The 22,798-nt window shown below is 37.5% G+C and overlaps 1 protein-coding gene across 3 annotated transcripts in view; it reads left to right on the forward strand.

Annotated features, from left to right (window-relative positions):
- LOC124794598 (dipeptidyl peptidase 3) overlaps window positions 1-22,798 on the forward strand; it is a 140,706-nt gene that overhangs the window by 84,963 nt on the left and 32,945 nt on the right. For all 3 annotated transcript variants that reach the window (XM_047258113.1, XM_047258107.1, XM_047258106.1), the window contains exons 8-11: window positions 1,494-1,747; window positions 7,401-7,543; window positions 13,765-13,884; window positions 21,487-21,611. In XM_047258113.1, coding sequence (XP_047114069.1) covers window positions 1,494-1,747; window positions 7,401-7,543; window positions 13,765-13,884; window positions 21,487-21,611 — 642 coding nt within the window. The remainder of the gene's footprint in view (window positions 1-1,493; window positions 1,748-7,400; window positions 7,544-13,764; window positions 13,885-21,486; window positions 21,612-22,798) is intronic.

The following is a 22,798-nucleotide window of genomic DNA, read 5'->3' on the forward strand; positions in this document are numbered from 1 at the left end:
CTGGCACAACAAATTCATTAAGATGGGTTGCTTGTGTCCGGCAAAGAGAAGCGGACGTCCCAGTGTGAGTGAAATGAATGTGGAGTATGTACAAGAGACATTCATAAGGAGTCCAAAGAAATCTGTGCATTGTGCATCCCTTGAACTTGAAATGGCACCAATGACAGTGTGGAAAGTCCTGCGACAGAAGCTGTCTATGAAACCATTCAAATTGGAGTTGGTGCAGAAACTCAATGACGACGACAAGACAAGTGTTTTGTATTTTGTTCGCAGTTGCAACAATTGAATGAGGATGGGGATGGCATTGATCACTTAATTTTTAGTGACGAAGCCACTTTGAACCTTAATGGGAAAGCGAAAAGGCATAATTGTCGAATCTGCGGTACAAAGCGTCCACACAAGTGGATTGAATTTGAGCATGGTTCCCCAAAGGTAAATATTTTTTTGTGTCTTGTCATGTCGAAAACTGTACGGGTCATTCTTCTTCGCCGAGAGCACTGTCACTGGATATTCCTACTTTTATGTGTTGTAGCAATGGCTGTTGCCTCAAATGCGATTAGACTCTCCATTCATCTTTCAGCAGAATGGGGTTCCACCCCATTTTCATTGTGAGGTTCGTGGGTACCTGAACACAGAGTTGCTGCATCGATGGGCCGGACTTGCTACAGAAGGGGACAGCTGTTTCATGAAACGGCCTCCCCGATCGCCAGATCTCACTCCGTGTGACTTTTTTCTGTGGGGGCACATTAAAGATCTGGTGTATGTACTGTTTCTACCACGTGATATAGCAGAGCTCCGGGAGAAAATACGGGAAGTGACTGCCGCAGTCAATGATGATGCCATACTGGGACGGTTATGGCAAGAATTTGATTACCGTATTGACATCACTCTTGGTTCGCATATCGAATGTTTGTATTTAAAAAAAAAAAAAAAAAAACCTTTAAGAGTTTCTCTTCAAACTGTAATATGTGTGACATCTGTACAATGTTCAGTTCTTGTGCAATAAATAATTGAAAGTGTTCCCAGAGTTCACGTACACTCCGTATATACAAAGCATATGGCAGACCACAATCGAAGTCATTTGCACTGCTTTTTACCTAGTAAGGTATCATTCATTACAGCTAAGTGATTGTGAACATTTCAAAGCAAAGTAACACACAATATTGTCCATTTTTCCTTTCTTGCCAATACAAGCAACAGGTGCAGCCATCTGTGGTTTTTACAGTACCTTTATACAGATGACAGACATAAGACAGACATTTGATTATATTTACAAATCTGAGAAATGGCCAGTATAGGTCCTAAGTCACTAATTTTCTCAGAGTATAATCTGTGTGACTTAGGAGCTGCAGCATTCATCTACAACATGTTAAGAACTAAACAAATGCTATGTAGAAGGTACTTATTTTATGTGCTTAATTGATTTAATATTACTGAACTTAACCATACTCAATGAAACTATCTTGTAATCAGTGTTAACTTTCTTTTTCTAGGTACATAGGTTTCATAGAAACTTATCGTGACCCGGCAGGGATGCGAGGAGAATTTGAAGGTTTTGTTGCCATGGTGAATAAAGAAATGTCCTCAAAATTTTCTGAATTAGTGCGAAGAGCTGAAGGTCTTCTGACAGAGTTGCCATGGCCTGCTGCATTTGAAAAGGATACTTTTTTGAGACCAGATTTCACTTCTCTTGATGTTCTAACATTTTCGGGGAGTGGAGTCCCAGCCGGAATCAACATCCCTAACTGTAAGAAGTCATTTACATCTTTTAACATAGACAGTGTTTTTATATATTTGTGTAAACATGTAGTTACTGGCCCAAGTCAAAGTGGATGGCTGAAATAAACAAATTATATTACCATTTAAAGAAGAGTAAAAGAAACATCCTAACAGAAAAATTATTTATTTGTTTGTCTTCAACAAAAATAATATAGATATATTAAAAACAACTGTGTTACGTTGTATTTATTTTATTGAAGATTGAGCCAGGCATTGTAATGTGATCCCTATGCTGTTCAGGAAAGAAAAATGTCCCTACATACATGGGATATGTGAATGAGATGGGGGAGGAGGGGGACTGAGTGCGGGGGGGGGGGGGGGGGTGGGGGCTGCACAGATCATAATCACATAATTTTAACTCATTCTCCCTGAAATGATTTTCATTTCTGAAGTTTATGGATTCAGTAGCTATATTTTTGTTGCCATCAAAGAAACATACTAAAATGAGAAGAGAGAGAGAGAGTGAGAGAGAGAGAGAGAGAGAGATGTAACATGTCACATGAGGTATAATACACATTTTAAATGCAACACATGGCAGCAAATAAAATAATTTAGTGGATATCATTATGTTTAGGCCACAGTGCTCAGTTTCTAAGATATGTACAAAACATTCTATGCACAAACCCAACATCTCATTTGCAGCACATTGAACTTGAAGTTGCAGTATTCTACAGCACATTGTCTTCCTTTTCTTCTGTGGCACCATAGCTACCAGAGATTCCCCCCCCCCCCCCTCTCCCTCCCATTATATCTGACAGACATACAGAACCTGTAGAGATTGTTGCATTGAAAATCCAGTAACATTTCACAATAGGCACCCGAAACTGCAACTGTGATTTATTAACACCCATCTTTCTGTAGAGAATCCACCCATAATGTACACAGCCATCCAGTATCCACACAAAAATTGGCCTCCACCATTTCTTTCTTCTAATATCTCACAATATGTAACTACATATTCATCCTGTCACTCGATCCCCCCATATTTTTTGTTGTAGTCTCCAATAACGTGCAGTTATAGTATGACAATTCAGTTATTTATCTGATGGGTTCATGCCATGCCTGGTCAAAGCAGTTCTTACTGCAGAATTATCTATTCAACTGGTAATGATCATTCCACTTTTCTGTTTGCTCTTGTGGTCAAAATATCCTCTCATATCCCTTTTCAACATTGTCGTAGAGGATATATGTTGTCATTCCTTAGACAGTTGATTCTTGCGAACAGTCCCAGTTGGATAATAACCTGGTTACTTTAGGTCAACCAGCAATGTTTGTTATGCAAACAGAATGATAAGAGAACCTATAGGCAGATTTTTACAATTTTTCAGAAAGTGAATTAGTCGTTTGAACCATAGGTGCAGCACATTATCCAAATGTTTTCTCATGCATTTTTTTCCTTTTATGGCTCATGCCCCTTGGTATATTTGAAAATCTATTAGATAATCCATGTTTGTGTCTAGGTGGCATGCGTTGTTCCCACATCTAATGGATTTCCCCTTTTAGAAAGTGTTTCCATACGTGCCTGAAAAAATACTTTATCATGCTATCATCATAATCCAAATCTTCCGCAGGTTGAGAAGTGGAGGGAGGGGGGGGGGGGGAGAGATTTTTAATTATTTATTTATTTATTTTTTAATCATATCTGTTAGTAGGCAGAATTTTCGCATTTTGTAACTTACATCGATTTGTGTGTTTCACGTGAATTATAATTGTCCAATCTGACTCTCGTCTTCAAGCTGTACACCATTCCATTTCTCATGTCCAGCCCCAAGTTCAGTAACATCTGCTAGGTAGAGAATTAGAATTCCTAGAAAACCTTTTATATTTTCAACAAACAAAGCTTATTTTTTTGATTCAGTGATGAGAAATTTAATTATTTCATCATTCCAAAACATTTCAAAGCACTGATCTGGAGACAAGCTTCTACATTTATTCTGATCACTGTCAGAGCCTCCCTTCTCCAGTCTGTGATTACAAATTTTAATATTTGCAACCATTCTGTTTCATCTGAGTTAGCATTTTATTACCAAGAGAGCAATCATTCTCAGGTTCATAACCAAAACCTATTTTTGCTGGTTAAGACCACTTCTGCATCAGTCTGAAGTTGCCTTTGTCCAAGATTATCTGTGTTTCCTCCTCACTTCACCAGAATCATTATCGGACTCCACATTAGCTTCAAGTAATTCAATAAATACATCTGTTGCAATATCTTCCTCTTCACCCTCAAGACTAGTGAGGATTTCTAGAGACAGGCATCTGAAAAAGAAGGAATCATGGCATTGACTGTTCTGCCTTGTGTAACACACAGTTAAAAACTGGATTAGAAACCATGACAATAAATTACCTTCTGTGACTAAACTGTGTCATAAATTGCAGCACCTGTAACATTATAATCAAACAAAAATTGAATTACATATTGCAATACAAAATAGTTGCTTCTTACCCCAAGACATAATCCTACTCAGAAAAAAGTCTTCAGCAACTGAAATGCCAGACATTGAGCTTTCGCTGCTTACTACTGGCAGAGAACCCTCCCCCCCCCCCCCCCCCCCAAAAAATGAGTAATACAACGTTCTTATCTGACATGCATACAAAAAGGCATTTTAAACACATACATTGTTGCCAATAAGAGAAAACAATGACACTGTTCTGTGACATATGTTGTGCTAGGCAGAAACCAGTTGATCAGTCTGTAAAGCTCGTGTATAAAAGTAAACCATGAAGTAAGCACTTCATAAGGAAATATAATCATTTTATGATTTTGTAAAGCTGAAAGTTGTGTTAAAGCAACTTGGCTGAAAAGTTATGGATGTGTGCTTCTAACTCTTCACCTTGTTTCATTCATGAACAGATTATAAAGTTCTGTGATGTGCCGTATTTACTCGAATCTAAGCAGCACTCGAATCTAAGCCGCACCTGAAAAATGAGACTCGAAATCAAGGAAAAAAAATTTTCACGAATCTAAGCCGCACCTGAAATTTGAGACTCGAAATTCAAGGGGAGAAACATATTGGTCCATTGTAATATGAGACACAATTTAGGTCGAATGAATGATGATACAGCAACAGTAGTGTGGTTTGAGTCGTAAGTTTAGCAGTTAAGCTTTACCATGTAGCCATTGGTGTGCGTCAGGCGCTCCGTCCATATTTATACGGGTACCAGTACCCTTCCTTTTTCGCGTGATTCATCTGGTTTGAATTGATTGCTTATTTTTCTTTGATGTTATAACTGCTGCTCTCTTTGTTATAGGTGTTTACGTGACTCTAAGCTGAAAACACATTACTGTACTGTGTCATGCATTGTTTGCCGCATTCTGATAATGAGTGTTTATGGCCTGTCGCATGCCTTGCTGCTTTTGTGCGTGCCACAGCCACCTTTCTTTCTTTCTTTCTTTCTTTCTTTCTTTCTTTCTTTCTTTCTTTCTTTCTTTTTTTTTTTTTTAAATAAAAAAGAAGAGGATCAAGATTTAAAAATCTAGTCAATTGCCGTGTTTTATTCCTGACTGTATCACTATTAGGCATAAGAATAATACGAATATGAACATGACAAGATATGTACATTCTTCCGCGTTTGCTGTTGTCTCATCTAGTTTCGTAGTTTATTAGGCACACAGGATTTAAATGAGATAGCAGCAAACACGAAACAATACATGGCAAAATGTTTATATTCGTATTATTCTTATGGTGAAGAGAATACTGCATGTGATTCACAATTCATAAAAGTTACTATTAGCAACCATATCTTCTCACAGGTAGGAAAAAATTCAGAACGTAGAGTTGGCCATATTGACAAACATCCCGAACAGTCTTGCCAGTCGGATTTTCGTAGTACATTGAAATGCTGCTCCGTTCGAAGATGAACAATACGGAATTTGTATTTACTTCGTTGGATAATGTATGAAAATGCAGTGGTTGAAACTCGGGGCGGAGAAAAAAAGCTCGTTTTCCACCTTTTTTTTAAAATTTATTTACTGGCGCAGAGGTTTTGGCGCCAGTATTTATCTTTTTGCCTGCAAAGCATGCCTGTGTAGTGCTACATATATTAGATGGCAGAAGTTAGTTGTGGTGGCACCTACCAACATTTTTCAGAACTTCCTCTTACTTTGCACTCGATTCTAAGCCGCAGGCGGTTTTTTGGATTTCAAAAATCGGAAAAAAAGTGCGGTTTAGATTCGAGTAAATACGGTATTCACTGGAAACACCTTCCTAGTAGTTCCCAAAGTGAGGAGCAGAGGAATGGGGGCAAAGATAATTGGAGAATGGGCAATAGATTTGAGGCCAGTAGGGTTATGGGAAGAAAGGATACATTATTGGGAGAGTTCCCACCAGTGCTGTGTGGGAAAGCTGGTGTTGACCATTTGAAGTAGCCATTTAAAACAACCACATTATATTGTACAGCATTATCTGTAACCGGGTGACCTATTTATCTTCGCTCAGCTTTGTGGCAGCCATTCATGTAGGTAAATAGTTATTTTAACATACTTGGGTAGGAAGCTACAGTAAAATAATAATACAATGTGGCTGCTTTCACAGTTGGCTCTGCTGCCTAGGATGGGTGTAGGAAATGCCGCAGACAGAACTGGAATAAAAGGACCAGGACAAATAAATTTTATCCTACACCAGGGTTTCGACTTCTCCTCATGCCCTGAAATGAAGTATATCATCTTCACAAGCTTCCCACTTTCACCCCAAAAGGTATTCCTCCATCCTCCCAAGCAATGAAATATGACCCAGCTGTGAGACATGTCCCATACATCCACTCACGACTTTATATTGTAGCCCCATCGCTATCATTTCCTATCCAATAAAGGAGAACAGGGACTTTGGAGTGGGGTGGGGGTGTCACTTGTAAAAGCACTCACATCATACACCAATTTTGTTGCAACTACTGTGCAGCCTCTCATATGGATTTCACTGCAAACAACTGTCTAACTGGATGAATATCAAAACACCAGACCATTGCAAAGGGCAAATATGGTTTACCCAGTGCAGGGCATTCTACGCAACAAATATCGTTGGCTTCAAATGATGCATCATAGTTTCCAATATCAGCTTTCTGAGCAGCACAGGTGGTAATTCTGACTGCAACATATTCTTTGTTTCCACAACCATCCTGACCTCAATACCTACTAGCACCAATGTTCCATCTGCTATCCTCTTAGCTCCCTCTCCTCTCCTTTCCGCTCCTCTCTCCTACCCCACACTGGCCTCTACTCCCTATTAAGTTCTATACTTTCCCATGTCTCACACATTGTAAACTTTTATTACCTCTTTTGCTTATTTTTTACCCTCCATGTTCTTCCTGCATTTACCTTTTATCTTTCTATTTTCCTTGTAACTGTCTTTTAACCTGCTCCATGCATGCATCTACAAGTTCCACCCCTGAGGAATATTTCCTACACATCTTACCATTCTGTTCCTCCCATCTGTTCCCTCTACTCCACTCCATTCTCCTTCCACTTCCGTTACACCTACTCCCACCTATGAGAAGGAAAACCTGTTTCATAAGAATATTTTGTGTTATTGTGTAGTACAAACACACACCCAAATTTTTATTATTGTTGATGAGAATATGAGATATTTATTGTTTGATGAAAATTCGTTTTACTTTTTTCCTTTCAGATGATGAAATTCGTCAAAGTGAAGGATTTAAAAATGTGTCTCTTGGTAATGTAATTCCTGCAAATTACAAAGAAATAACTTTACCTTTTCTCGGAGATGAAGATAAGGAGCTGCTTAATAAGTACAGAGTTCCTGCATTTGAGGTGGGTGTTAGTGATTTGAACCAAATGGAAATATTGAGAAGCTTGGTATTCTTAAGAAACGTTACCTCTTTCACTAATCAGTCACTAGTCTTAAATGCACTGAGAGTCTGTGAAACCGAAAATAATGCTAACTTAAATGACTGGTGAATTAAAAAAATAAAGAGGCAGCAGCCTGCATAGTATTTTACTAATGTTTCATGTTTGAGTGATACGGTTCTTTTGTCAACCATGTTTCTTCCTTAAGTCATGTTGTCCTTATTTTACATGTCAATTTGTGTCTATTAGTGTAATCCAGTTCTCAAACTAATGACTTATTATACAATAACTACTAGAGTGACATTGTTGTCAAAATCTTCCACAGAAATGCTCATGAACTAATCAACTTGTTTCTTAGATGACAAATAACAAGAACTCTTTACCACAAAATAACTACATTTCAATATAACCCTCCTCCTCAGTGTCTCATCATTCCCCACATTACTTTAGAATAACCTTTGTTGTTGTTGTTGTTGTTGTTGGTGGTGGTGGTGGTGGTGGTGGTGGTGGTGGTATTATTATTATTATTATTATTATTATTATTATTATTATTATTACTATTATTATTATTTCTCTTTCATGAAGACACATCTCACCCCTTTCCAGCGTGAGCTAGTGCACTAGAGAATGCATCTGTGTGGCAAACTCATATGGGTAGAATTTGCTCACAACACTCGCTTTGCACATAGCCTGGACTCTCCTAATTTCCTCTCATGCAGCACTCTCTTGCTGCCGCTTGCTATATTGCTTTTTCACAACGTAGCGGCACTGATGGGTGTGGCAAACTTTGGAATTTATTTAGAACTAGAATTTCTTTTTAGCTACCACTCTTCAATGGAAAACATATTTGCTGTATACCAGGGGTTCTCCAAATATTACCACAGTGACTGAGTAAAATTATGTGTAAAGAAAGTTAGTGATAGTCAAATATTGAATGTTATTGATGGTCATTGATTTAATTGTGGAGACAGAAAAAAGAAAAATATTTACATGGAGGGGTGAGAAAAATGATTCTAATCATCAATTTTGTTTGTAATCAACATAAAAAACTTCAGTCCATGTACACTATAGGCTCTCAAATAACATTAACAGTACTGCTCTCACTGCGAAAGAGAAAGGAAGTGCAAGGTGTACTGGTAGGCAGAGAACTGCACTATTCAAATAAATTTCTAACTGAATAATTATATGAATAAGTTGATCATTCAAACACATTTATTCAAGAATAAATTTTTGCAGCCAAAGAGACTATTCCTCTCTTTGAATACAAATAATTATTTATCATTCATCACTTAAAGAACAAATAATGTAGAACGCCACCACATGTTCTTTGTTTACTTTATGTACAGCATTCTGTAACTATTGTTTGTCCTCCAGCTCAGTTTCTGTTTTATTAATAACTTATACATGGTTTATCCTGAAATTGGGTTCAGTGGGCTAAGTTTCAGATTACAAAACCAAAGATTTTTGGGGTTCAGTACCCCATAGGTCGTATAATTTGCTGTTATTTGTTGCTTTTTTTTTCAACTCTGACAATGAGAAAAATGTAAGTCAAGTTAAATAGTGTTTTGAATTACTGGTTGAAATGTGTGTCCTCTTTTTAACTGGTAGTACAAGTTGCTTCAGAGGTAGAAGAAAGGTAAAGACACACCACCATGCCTAGCAAAGCACTGCAGTATACAAACCAACTTTGGGATTGAACTTTGCAGCATAACAAGTGCAATGTAAAAATGCTTTGTTGGCAGACAGCCTTAGCCCTTAACACCACCAATGTTGCCCAATTCAACCAACTCTGCATTTGCCTGTAATCCCCCCCCCCCCTCCCCCTTGTAATATTCAGAAGTACTGTATGTAAGTAGACAATGTGCCAACAGAAACTGTTAATCTAAGACACCTTCTTCCAATGTACCGAGATTGATAACACTATTGGATAGGTATCTCAATATGAGTATGCAGTTTGTTTGTGTTTTTAGTGCTACAAATTGACTGAACAAATTAAGAAGTAAGTTATTGCTAATGACAAACATCAACAGACTTAATATAAGTCTCCTAAAATGATGTAGAAAAGCTGATGGACATCGAAAGGCATCACAAAGTGCTTCAGAGTAACTCTGAGTAAGCTTTCCATTAAAAGATGAAATAGCTTTTTGATTCAGTATGCATCTACATAGAGCTTAGAGATGGAAAAATTTCAGAAGAGACCATAGGTTTGAGTACATAAGAGTTCATAACATTGCAGCGCGCTGACAACATTTTTGTCGAGAAAGTGCCAAGAGACGTTGGAATGCTTTTTTCACCTTTCTACAACAATTATTGTATCAATGCCTTTCATTTGATTTAGAGACAAAATAGTTGACCTGTATTACTGTCCATGATCAAGGGCACTTAACAAAACTACAAACTCCAATAGCCAAAGAAATCGGGTTGTGATTTTTGTATGATATTATGACGTAAAAAGAAAAATTATTTTTAACGTAATTTGAAAGGAGAATCTTGTGTGTGATCACAACAATGGTATTTGCCAAAAGCTATGGTGGAGTTGATGATTCCTCAGTTTTTGCTTAAGAAAATTGCAGTTTGAAAGTCTTGTATTGTTATCCTGAACTAAAGACAATTTCAGGAGTTTTGCGAATGTAAAATGTATTTTCTTTACTGTGTCACAAAGGAAAATCTTTGACAATCAAATAAACTCTCTAATGGATGTGGGTTTTAAGGGAGAGGGTAAGGAGTCATCCCAATCTCGGGAGCGGAAAGACTTGACTTAGGGGGAAAAAGGGACAGGTATACTCTCTCTCTCTCTCTCTCTCTCTCTCTCTCTCTCTCTCTCTCGCACACACACATCCATCCGCACATACACAGACACAAGCAGAAATATGTCTGCTCGTGTGGGGGGGGGAGTGCGAGCGTATACCTGTCCCTTTTTCCCCCCAAAGTTAAGTCTTTCCGCTGCCGGGATTGGGATGACTCCTTACCCTCTCCCTTAAAACCCACATCCTTTTGTCTTTCCCTCTCTTTCCCTCTTTCCTGATGAAGCAACCGTGCATTGCGAAAGCTTGAATATTGTGTTTGTGTTTGTTAGTGTCTCCATCAACATACCAATGCTTTCATTTGGTAAGTTACATCATCTTTGTTTTCAGATATATTTTTCCCACGTGGAATATTTCCCTCTATTATATTCGAACTTCCTAATGAGATGTTTAAAAAAGAGTACCGTATTTACTCGAATCTAAGCCGCACCTGAAATTTGAGACTCGAAATTCAAGGTGAGAGAAAAGTTTTAGGCCGCACCTCCAAATCGAAACAAAGTTGGTCCATTGTAATGTGAGACACAATTTAGGTCGAATGAATGACGATACAGCTACAGTAGTTTGGTTAGAGTCGTAAGCTTAGCAGTTAAGCTTTACCAGGTCGCCATTGCTATGCGTCAGGCGCTCCGTCCGTATTTATACGGGTATCCTTCCTTTTTCACGTGCTTCGTCTTGTTTGAATTGATTGCTTATTTTTCTTTGATCTGACATGTGCCGTTCTCTTTGTTATAGGTGTTTACGTCACCCTTAGCTGAAAATGCATTACTGTACTGTGTTGTGCATTGTTGGTTGCATTCTGATAATGAGTGTTTACGGCCTGTCGGCGCTTGGCGGTATGGCTTGCTTTTGTGCGTGCGCTACCGCAGCTTACAATTTAAAAAAAAGAGAGAGGAATCGTCTGATTAGCGAATCAATGGCAAGAGACTGCCATTTGTTGTTACTTACACTGCTGCTTTCTTTGATAATGATCAACAAGAACCAAATAATAGATTGTGTATGATAGCTGTTCTGAACGAGAGTGTAGCGAAAATTTTTCTCCGTTTGAAAATCTTTGCAGACACCTCTTTACTACATTACATTCTGCACAGAAATTAGTCATCTTAGATTTAAAAATATAGTCAAATTGCCGTGCTTCATTTCTGACTCTCACTATTAGGCATAAGAATAACACGAATATAAACATATCATGGTATGTATATTCTTCCGCGTTTGCTGTTGTCTCACTCTAGTTTTGTAATTTATTAGGCAGACGGGATTTAAATGAGATAGTAGCAAACACGAAAGAATACATGTCAAAATGTTTATATTCGTATTATTCTTATGGTGAAGAGAATACTGCATGTGACTCACAATTCATAAAAGTTCCTATTAGCAACCCTCTCTTCTCACAGGTAGGAAAAAATTCAGAACGTATAGTTGGCAATTTTGACAACATCGCAACAGTCTTGCCAGTCGGATTTTCGTAGTACATTGAAATGCTGCTACATTCGAAGATTAAAAATATGGAAACTCGGGGCAGAGAAAAAAGCTCATTTCCACGGTAGTTCTGAAAATTAATTTTAAAACAACATTAAGCACATTTTTTTAATAAATGACAAGGAATTGTAGCAATATGTCTCATTGCAACTTCAAATTCATCTCTTATTTGCAACACCCTTTAATTCTCAGGTGACAAGTAAATTTTTTGTTTATGTAAATGAATAATGTTTCATGTAAATATTTTTATTCATTATGTTGATTGAATAAATTTTGTCCAACTCTGGCGTAAGGGAAGTGTATGTGCTCACTGCAAATGCACAGTGAATGTGAGTGCATGACACCTGCATTGCCATGGAAAAGTGCTCCTCTTCTGCATTGTGCTCACTCAGATGTGCCATTAAGCTACACAGCATTGGTCATTTCCGGCAACTTTCGCCCAAGTATGCAAAGTGTATTTGCGCTTGCTCTTGCACGCTGTAGTTAATTCCATTTTAATAAAAATTTCATTACGTTGTGAGCACTTCAAAAGTAATTGTGAAGTTATCTGCATGATAGTTACTGTATATGCAACTAATTGCCATGAACATGTTAGATTATGAATTTGTTGTAACAGCATTGATATTACAAAAATTGCGCAGACATTTTGCAGGATTTTGTCCAAAAGCTAAGCAGTTTTTGTACTGTTTCTGTCCCCTGCTCAATGTTCTGCTTACTGCATCTTTAATTTAATGTAAGTGATCTGTTCCCCTGTGAATATTATTTTTTACACAATGTTCAATGAAATTTTTGATAAAATGCAGTGTGCTTGAGAAAGTGTATCAGGCGCATACACTTGTACTCAGAAATCACTTATTAATGCACATTGCTTGTTTATTGATTTTTTATATGAACATCATGATGGACATCATAAGTATGAGGGGAAATCGAGAAAGTAAGCCCCTCACTGAGAATTTTCCAATTTGAAACAAAATTTTACAAAATTTATGTGGATATGTGTGAGAAATGCAACAGTCGATGTGCCTTGATTGCTTTCAATATTGCCGCTGTAGTGACTGAAAATTATGGCCTTGCTTCTTTCTCACACAAAATGTGAGTATAAGTGTGTGAAATAGTTTACACACACACAGCACATAGTGACAGTCAAAATTAAGTATCAGAAAGTCTAGTGTAGTACATCACAAATAAGCAGTTTCTCAGTTGATAGTGCATACATTTTTCTGAAGATTGGGAAAATATCCATTCTATATAGAGTATCTGAGTTGTCCTTTATAACTGACGGCACTGTAGAGCAGATACTGCAGTGTAGTATCAAGAAATGGCACTTTATGAATCTGGCACCCAGCAGTCCTTACCTGCAGGTATCCAATTCGTGAGATGCAGTAAATAGTTCATAATAAGATAGGCTAAATGCTTAGTGTGTATATTTTGCTGGTTCATGACGATGGTAGATGACATAGAGCTTAACTGGGAGGTAGCGTTTGTCCATTTATCTTATAGTATTAGTCTCCCTAAAATTAATTCCACTTTCTCTTACACTTTGCGACATTTCTCCACGGTCAAAATTTTTACTGTGATGAAAAGTTGGAAAAAGGATATGAAACATTAGCTTCAATACCAGTTGGCACACTTCTGTGACAGATTAATACAGATGTTAATTATGGTGGTGGATACGTTTGGTGGTAACTTAGCAATTGAAATGTTTTCCTGCAACTTTATTTATCTTTACAACTTTATGGAAGCTTACTTTCTGGGTAGACCTAATAATTTACGAGCTTCATGTGTATTATCAGTTGTTGTGACAACATTAGGCTTTAATTCTGATGTCGGCAAAGAAAACTACAAATTTCTAAGTAATCATCATCATCATTTAAGTAAGTAATGTTTTTCTCTTTTACTTTATAGGTCCAAGTTGGGTTGCACGAACTTTTAGGCCATGGAAGTGGAAAACTGTTTAGAAAAAATGAAGATGGCAGTTTCAATTTCAAACATGAATCTACTGTCAACCCCCTCACTTCTGAGAAGGTGAGTGTAAATTATTTTTTTTCCCTTTGAAAACTTGTTAAACTGTCTGTCTGCTTTTGCTGTTAATTAAAGGAATTTGAAAGTACAGTTATAAAAAGTAAGTAATCCAGAGGACTTTACTTTGAAATCTGTGAAATGTGTACTTCATATAGCATCCATTGGATAGCCAATCTAATTGTCCTCAGTTTTCATGGAACCATGCACTGACAACATTAGTTAGTACTTAAGAAAGAAACAAATATTGATGTTCTGTCACCTACTATTACAAATTAGGAAAAGAATGTGACCGGAATAAGATATAATTTCCCATCTGGCCATCCTGAAACTTTAGGATACTGTTAAATACTTCAGGTGAATGCCAGAATATCATTTCCTCCTCCACCTTTTCCTAGAAGATTGCAGGCAGTCTCAGATTATGTTAACATCAACATAATATTAAACTCCCCCAACACCCCTTTCTTCAGTCTTGTCAGTTGTGTTACCCCCTCCTCTTTTCTCTCACTTACTTGATAACAACACCTCACCTATTTTAATGATGACTGATTGACTAATTAATATAATTTAATTACAAGTAGTTGAAGTTCAGAAAGTACAACAGACTAAATTGCAACTTCTGATTTATTAATGCCTTTGTAGATGACTATTATGAAACCAGAATAATGAAATCAAGCCATGAGAGTATAACAGCTTGCATTCTAAAATGAATCATTCTGGCCTTACGTTCCCAAATATTACACATTATCTGCACATATGGCTGAACACACATTACAACACTTTTATCTTAATGATTCCAACCAACTCTGAACAAAACTAAGACTACCAACTGTGCAACCCAGATGAGCAACATCATACCTGATTGATGTAACCAGAAAGGTTTAACCACAAATTGCTGCAGAGGCTATATTTGTTCTCCTAATGAAAGAAGCACACCTATGGTAACCTTACAGTTTCCCACAGAAATTTGCATTTTAGTCACTGAAATTGATTCAAACTGCATACATTCTCCACCTCCACCACCACCGTCCATCATCATCATCAAATATCACTGTCACACTTTATTCCTGCTTCATGTGTCACCCTCTTCACCCAAAGTGACTGTCCCATATTCCTACTACAGTGATGTCTACTGTGGGACCAGGTCACAGGAGATAAATGGCAATCATTTTTATGTTTTTCTGAATCACAGAAACTTCTCTAGATTTCTCTCTTACATAGCCTCAACAACAAAAAAACATTTGAAATTCTTGGACATTTCTTTGTTTTCTCTCCTTACCTGTTTTCCCTTACTCTCAGTTCCACTTAACACTGATACACCCTTTTATTGCATTCCTGTTATAAGAAGTAGATTTTACCATTTTCCAGAGAAATATTTGCGAGCTTCTTCGCACACAAGATCCACAGGGTGAGCATGACTTTTTGGAAACCTTCTTGGTTACATTAGTGTGGCTAGCTTCAAATTTTATAGGCCTTATATTTCATCTTGATTATGAACCGTAACCAGTTGTCGTGATATTTTCACCTATTATGAAATTATGATATTTGGTGATTTAAATCGGTTAATAATAAGATTACCATCATTAAAATGGTAAACAGCATCTCTGTAGTGTATTGAGTTAACGTCAATGGTTTTTACATATTTCATGAATAAGGAAAAGGTAGACGATGTAGACACTTTCCCACACCCAAATTATATATACTTGTCATGCCTGTGGCCTCTTGCTGATTCTTGTGCACACATTTGTTTCACTTCAAATGATAAACAAATAAACATACTGGTATTTAACAAGACATTCAATCCTTGGGTCACAGTATTTGCCATAAGCCTACACAGAGTTTTATCTTCAGGCAGCAATCTGTCATCATCCACTTCTTCCCAGTGAAGTATTGTGGACACTTAAATAGAGCCTGAACCATTTCAGACAATAAATTTACAAAGAGGCTGGATATGGAGAACAGCAGAATTGGTGTGCATTTTAACTCATACTGTATGACAGAAAACATCCAGAAAAAACTAATAATTCTCTTTCTATATATTGGGAATCTCTCACCCAAGATTATCAGGATCCTTAAAAAATCTGATGTTCAATTTTGCACATATGTATATTCTCTTTTAGGTTCTGTTTAGGACAGTCTGTGGCTCATGTAGAAAGATGTTGAGACACCGTGCTAGTGAGAAAACTCCTGTGTCCATTAAATTTTACCAAGATTTGACAAACACTGCCATTATAACTCTGTTGAGATACTGGAAGAATTATCAATTGGCAAGCACTGTCTGAATACAGGAGATGAGATGGATTGAGGTGCTACCATATTCAGTTGAAATCCTTATCATACTATTTTTGATGCCCTTTTTGTGCTGGCAGGCTTTGGTGAGCCTTCTGGATGTTGTCCTGCTGCATCCTGACTTGTGGTTTCATTTTTTTTTTTTATATATATATATTACATGTAACATATGCCCCAGCTTGCTTCTGACTGCTTCACAGTTCAGTGACTTCCAAGAGAAAAATAATACAAACTGTTACAAATTCCGTCCCACACCACATTCCAGTAAATTAGTACATGTATGTATTTAAATGAATGTGTGATTCATTTAGTTATACCCAATTACAAGAGCTACTACAGCATTTGAGACAAAACATTACCCCATAATTTTTTGTGCTGTCACACTACAAAAATGAAAAGATCCTTTTTTATTACATGCAATGCCCAACTTTTGTATTTCCTTGAAATGAGGTTTGTTTTATTATGAGAAACTTGTGAGTGATGTTCTGAACAGTGCGACAGTTGCATACAGCAAAAGTGAGAGTTCAGCCTCAGTTACTACTGGGGACAGTATTCCAATGATTATTGAGTAAGGCTGTTTGCAAGATGAAGAAGCAGATACTGCAAACAAAACAGCAGTAGTTGAAAACTGTCTGTAAATGCTTAATAAGATTGACAGAACTAACTAGTTGCAGTTAGTCTTGCCCATAATTTAATGAAAATTGAAAACTTTATTAACTTGATTTCATGAGCCACTGTGCTAACAAAAATCAACCTCTAAGAAAAATGTAATCTGTAGGAAAGAAAATGCCTTTTGAGCTTCAGAGAGAATATTTAATATCATGGAATTATAAAACAGAAAGCAGAATCCGGGGGAAATGACCGGTGGTGGTACAGTTTTCAAAGTTTTCATATAACCATAAAAGACAAAAAATAGCCATCCACCAGTAATAGCCTTAATAATGGATTCAATTGGGCGAGGGCAAATATTCACAAGTTTCTTCAGGTATACGAGGGTGGTGCCATAAGTACCTGACCCAACGAGACCATTTTATCTGCAGGCAAGGTCATGGCATCTGGATAATTTTCATTGACTACCTTGAAAAAGGAAAAACTATCAATGGCAAGTATTATGCAAACTTATTGCAATGTTTGGGCAACAAAATAAAGCAAAAATGGCCACATATGACCAAGAAGAAAGTGTTGTTTCTACAGGACAGTACACCAGCTCAAAAGCCTGTTATTGCAATAGCCAAAATCAATGAATTAAAGTTCGAATTGCCACCACACGCACCCTGTTCGCCAGATTTAGCCCCCTCAGGTTATTTTCTGTTTCCAAATGAAAAAATGGCTCTGTGGTCGAAGATTTTCAACAAATGAAGACGTGATGTTGGTAGTTAATGGCTATTTTGAGGAGTTAGACAGTTCTCATTATAAAAAGGGTATTGAACTTATTAAACATCGCTGGGAAAAGTGTATAGACTGAAAGGAGATTATGTTAAAATAAATACATTTTTTCCTACATTTTTGTGTTTTCTTTGTTGGGTCCTTGCTTTCTTTCTTCAATTTGTGTCCATTGTTTTGATTGTTCTTTTGTCTCAAGAGTGAAGTGGTGGACTTGTGTTTCATTCTTGGTTATGAAACGGAGCAAAAAAGCAGCTTCGTTGCTGCAAAACTTTGCTGAACACTCAATTGAAACATCATCACGACACTGTTTTTGCTAGAGCATGAGCAAATGTAGCACAAACCTTGCACACAGTTTTCCTTTGTCCAAATTTTCAGATAGTATGTGATGTACTGCACTTTTTGAAATGCCTACTATATTTGCTAGCTCACGCACTTTCATTTGTTGATCATCCAGTACCACTTTGTGGATTTTCTCCGCCATTTCTGGAGGTGTCACCTCATTTGGTCAACCACTGCTATGCTTGTCTTGGCAGCTCATACAGCCTCATTTAAACTCAGTTACCCAATATTTTACTTTTTTCAACAAAGTAGGAGACTCTCCCAAAGTAGAAACTAGCTCAGTTTCAATATTGGTTGCATCGAGCCCTTAAAAAAAATTGTATCATGTAACAATTACCAATTTTCTTCATTTTCACAAGTTCACTCACAACGTTCACTATTGATGGCTGCCAAACAAATACTAAACAATGTGGTGTCTTCAAACTTAAAACATATGCTTCATAGATCGTATACTTTCTAATCCAGAGAGATTTTTCAACGACTGCCATCTTTCGGTCAGGCCGGGTACTTATGGGACCACCATATCCATCTGGAGTCTTCCAAACAGTACTAGACATTTTCTATAAGATTAGGATTGAGTGATTTAGTGGGGGCCAATTTAGGTGCTACATGATGCTCAAATGTTTCTCAAAGCTGGAAAGTATGAGTGCAGCCCTGTTAACATAGCTGTTGTCACCATATGCTTTCAGCATACACACCATGAAGGTGTAGAAGACAATGCAACACTTGAAACTTCCTGGCAGATTAAAACTGTGTGCCCGACCGAGACTCGAACTCGGGACCTTTGCCTTTCGCTGGCAAGTGCTCTACCATCTGAGCTACCGAAGCACGACTCATGCCCGGTCCTCACAGCTTTACTTCTGCCAGCTTCGAGGACCAGGCGTGAGTCGTGCTTTAGTAGCTCAGATGGTAGAACACTTGCCCGCGAAAGGCAAAGGTCCCGAGTTCGAGTCTCATTCGGGCACACAGTTTTAATCTGCCAGGAAGTTTCATATCAGTGCACACTCCGCTGCAGAGTGAAAATCTCATTCTGGAATGCAACAATTGATTGCCAACAATGTTTAAGTAAACTTCCTGATTCATGTTCATAGTAACGTGAATGGGTGGGTCTAAACTGTGACATGGTGAACAACCACAAACATAACAGAACTGCCTTTGGCCTGAACTGCACCATTCATACACTGCAGATTAATCATCCCGTTTGGCCACTTGTGCACTCAGTGCCTTGCAGAATGGAAAACAGGCAAAATTGTGACTCGGAGAACTACAGTGAGTGTCTCCAGTCAGCTAGTGCCCAATTTGTATGTCATTTGGTCAATTGAAGACACACAACTTTATATTCAGGTACCAAACTCTGAATGTCAATTGGATTGCAGTGTACACTCAGAAACTGGTTGATATGGACCTGCATTCACTGACAGCTGCAATTCCTGTCAGGTTTGAAATATATTGTCATTGACAGATTGTGACACTCAGCTCTGGTTCCCGACAGGGTCTTTTTCAACCACTGCTTGTACACAGCATTAAATTTCTGTGAGTGGTAGAGTGTGCACACATAGTTACCTGACTCCTACCTGCACAAATGATGTGGCAGGGAAGGCTACAGCAGTAGTAGCAGAAGTCCCATTGCAGCAGCCACCTCACAGTATGGAAAGTGAAGTCTTTGCTCAAACACTTACTTTGCAGAACTGAATTTCTAAGCTGTAGCATGTGGGTCTGCAAATGATCATAGTAACAGGTTGTGAATACAACTAATAATATGACAAATTCATTACAACTAATAATTTGATAAATTCATATATTCAAAATCAGTTGTGGCTTACTACGAAAACAAAAAAGATGTGTAGGGAACTGGTGTCAGCTCCTAACTGGCAAAGCACTCAGCTCAGTGGCTGTTCCTTCAGCATAAAGTTATAAACTAACTCAGCGCTGAGGACAAGAATGTGTTTTCGTGCACAACCCAAATTATTTTGCATAAAATACAGATTATTCCTTTTACAATGCACTGGACAGTCCACATAGCTATACCAATAAAGAAACAGCCTCCTGGCGCTCAGCACTACTTCACTGCTGTGACTCGCATCAGCAGTGGAGGGTTATATGACTGCCTGGCACAACTTCTGCACCATCTATAGTGCTGCAAAGTGAGTCACATTTATTCTGTGCTCATCATCACTACCGTTGGTTACCAGATAGAAATACCTTACTGGCAATCAAGTACTGTAACATGCAACATGGGTACTATATGATGTGTTGATGCTTTAGGTTTCATTGTGCAGTATTCCATACGGATCATACATTCTGATGTCTTTTTGTCTCTTTGTGATGTAGCTGTTTCATGCTGAAAATGGTATTTCATTTTTGTACGTGCAGATAGTTTAGTTGTGGCTAAACATTTTATGTAACTGGCAAAATAAAATTCTGATCATATGGTCCTTTCCGTGTCTATGCCCTTACCACCTTTGTAAGTATTCAGTTTAATCTCTCTCTCTCTCTCTCTCTCTCTCTCTCTCTCTCTCTCTCTCTCTCTCTCACACACACACACACACACACACACACACACACACACACACACACACACACACACACACAAACCACTATGTATAGCATTCCCAGCATCAATTTTTTTTCTTCTTTTTCAAGCATAGGTTATTTTTTTATAACCTAAATGCCATTTTTAACAGGCTTAAAAAACTTCATGTTGTTGTTTTACTTAATATATATTTTTTGTCATCCACTGCTTAACGCTTCTTAGGCTGTGCTCTTAGTGGCACTGACAATAGTCAGCAGACACAATCACCATAGGCTGCTCAATAACATCGGATGACAGCTTCATCACAGTGTGTCTAATTGCCTTTGTCAGTTTTTAGTGGGATGGAGGAGATTAGGTTAAGTTAGACTCTGTTAAGGTGGTTAGATGCTTCTGTGCTTGGAGATGAGTGCTGCTTTGCAGCTTTTGCTATTAAAATTACTCCAAATGCCTGTGAATGAGCTATATCTGTTTCAAAAAGAAAATGGCGAGTACTGTACACTCTTTCCTCAGTTACTGGAATAACCAGATAAGTTTTACGAGTATATGAGATGAAGGGAGAAACATTTTGTTGCATACTTGAGATGATTCATGGTGACACTGAAAAGTGAGATTACGAACACTTTGCACAACTTCAAATAAACTCATCAAAATGGGCATATGTCAGTTAATCCTCAATGACTGTCATTCAGCATGTGTGTGAAAGAAAAACATAAATAGCTCACCTCATATAACACAATCAGGACCCTACTAGCATAAAAACACCATTAACCAGTAATAATAGTTCATAGACAGCTAATGCCCACCTAGCACAACCCAAAATATACCCACAGCAGTAACTTTAAAGTATGAGATATATCACCCTTCTCACTTGGAACTTTTTTTAATTGTTATAATTTACACCTAAAATTTCACAAAGATTTTTCCTATTGCGGTTTCTAATAAATCTGATTTTAGTCCATAGATTCTGAACTATATCCCAATTGTGATTTTTTTATATTTTTTTATATATTTGGAAAATTTTTGTGGCTCTGTATTACCCTTTTTGTTTAAAAATGTTTCAGATAAAGTCATGGTATGAGGTTGGCGAGACATATGATTCCAAATTTACGACTTTGAGCTCAACATATGAAGAATGTAGAGCTGAATGTGTTGGCCTGTATCTGTGTTTAAACAGAGATGTTTTAAAGTGAGTTTTAATTGTGTATATCAGATCATCTATTAATTTGAGGTACATCTTCTCAAACTAGATTGTTTAACTAGAAGTCTAACGTTGAATAAGTAGCAAAGGCATAGTTTGATATACTACATTTTTTACTGAAATATGTAGTGACACGCAGTGTGTTAACTTAAAGTTGGCTGATGAGCCACTTGGTCCTGAATCATTAGGGTTTTTGGTTACAGCCAGTGTTAACCAGATAACAGTACTGTGTGTGATACACATCATAGGCTGTTGTGTTGTAATTTACTCCATTTAATAGTGTTTGCTTTTCTTGTGATTGTGTGCCTATTTTACAGTCTATAAGATGCAAGTCTTTCTTCAAAAAGTTGCCTCCAAAATTCAGGTGCATCTTGTGATTGAAATTACTATAAAACGGTCAAATGTTTGATTTAAAATTCCCGATAGACTTGAAAATGACGATATATTTGACATCACAGGAAACTTACCTCTAAATGGCAACATTGGATTCACCTGGCGGCAGCAGCAGTACGCTGATGAGACGAATATGAGTTGCGGGGATTCTCATGCTTTCTAACACTGTCTCTCTCGTGCCCCTCCATCAAGAACCCAGAACACTGTGTAGTCTATGACACAGCATTGCAGTAACAGTACAATACTTTGTTAATTGCTAGTTTCATAATGGAAAAAAATAAAAGGTGTTCACATGATGTGGGCTATAAACTAAAATTAGTAGCATATGCAGAATAACATGGAAACAGAGCCGCTGGTGGCATTTTGGCCCTCCACCAATAGAAAAAAAATTCCCAATTGGCGGGCTAGTAAAGAAGAACTGATAGGAATGAAGAAGACTAAATGTGCAAATAGAGGACTGAATGTAAAATGGCCAGAACTAGATGACGTATTGAAATATTCGAGGACACCATCAAAATGGAATTGGAATTTATACAAAAATGATTCAAATACACGCTCATAAGCTAGCGCCACAGTGGAACTTAACAGACTTATTATCTCAGAAAATGCCTCAAGAGTGTGAAGAGTAAGTATTATCTTCCCATTGCTTTATTATTCAACATCGAAAGAAAACCGGTGTGGAACTAAGTGAAATAGTAAAAATGGACGAAACACTCCTGACATTTGATGTGTCGAGTAACAGAACTGTTGCCATGAAAGGTGCTAAAACTGTAACTATAAAA

The sequence above is a fragment of the Schistocerca piceifrons genome, chromosome 1 (assembly GCF_021461385.2).
Source record: "Schistocerca piceifrons isolate TAMUIC-IGC-003096 chromosome 1, iqSchPice1.1, whole genome shotgun sequence".
NCBI lineage: Eukaryota > Metazoa > Arthropoda > Insecta > Orthoptera > Acrididae > Schistocerca > Schistocerca piceifrons.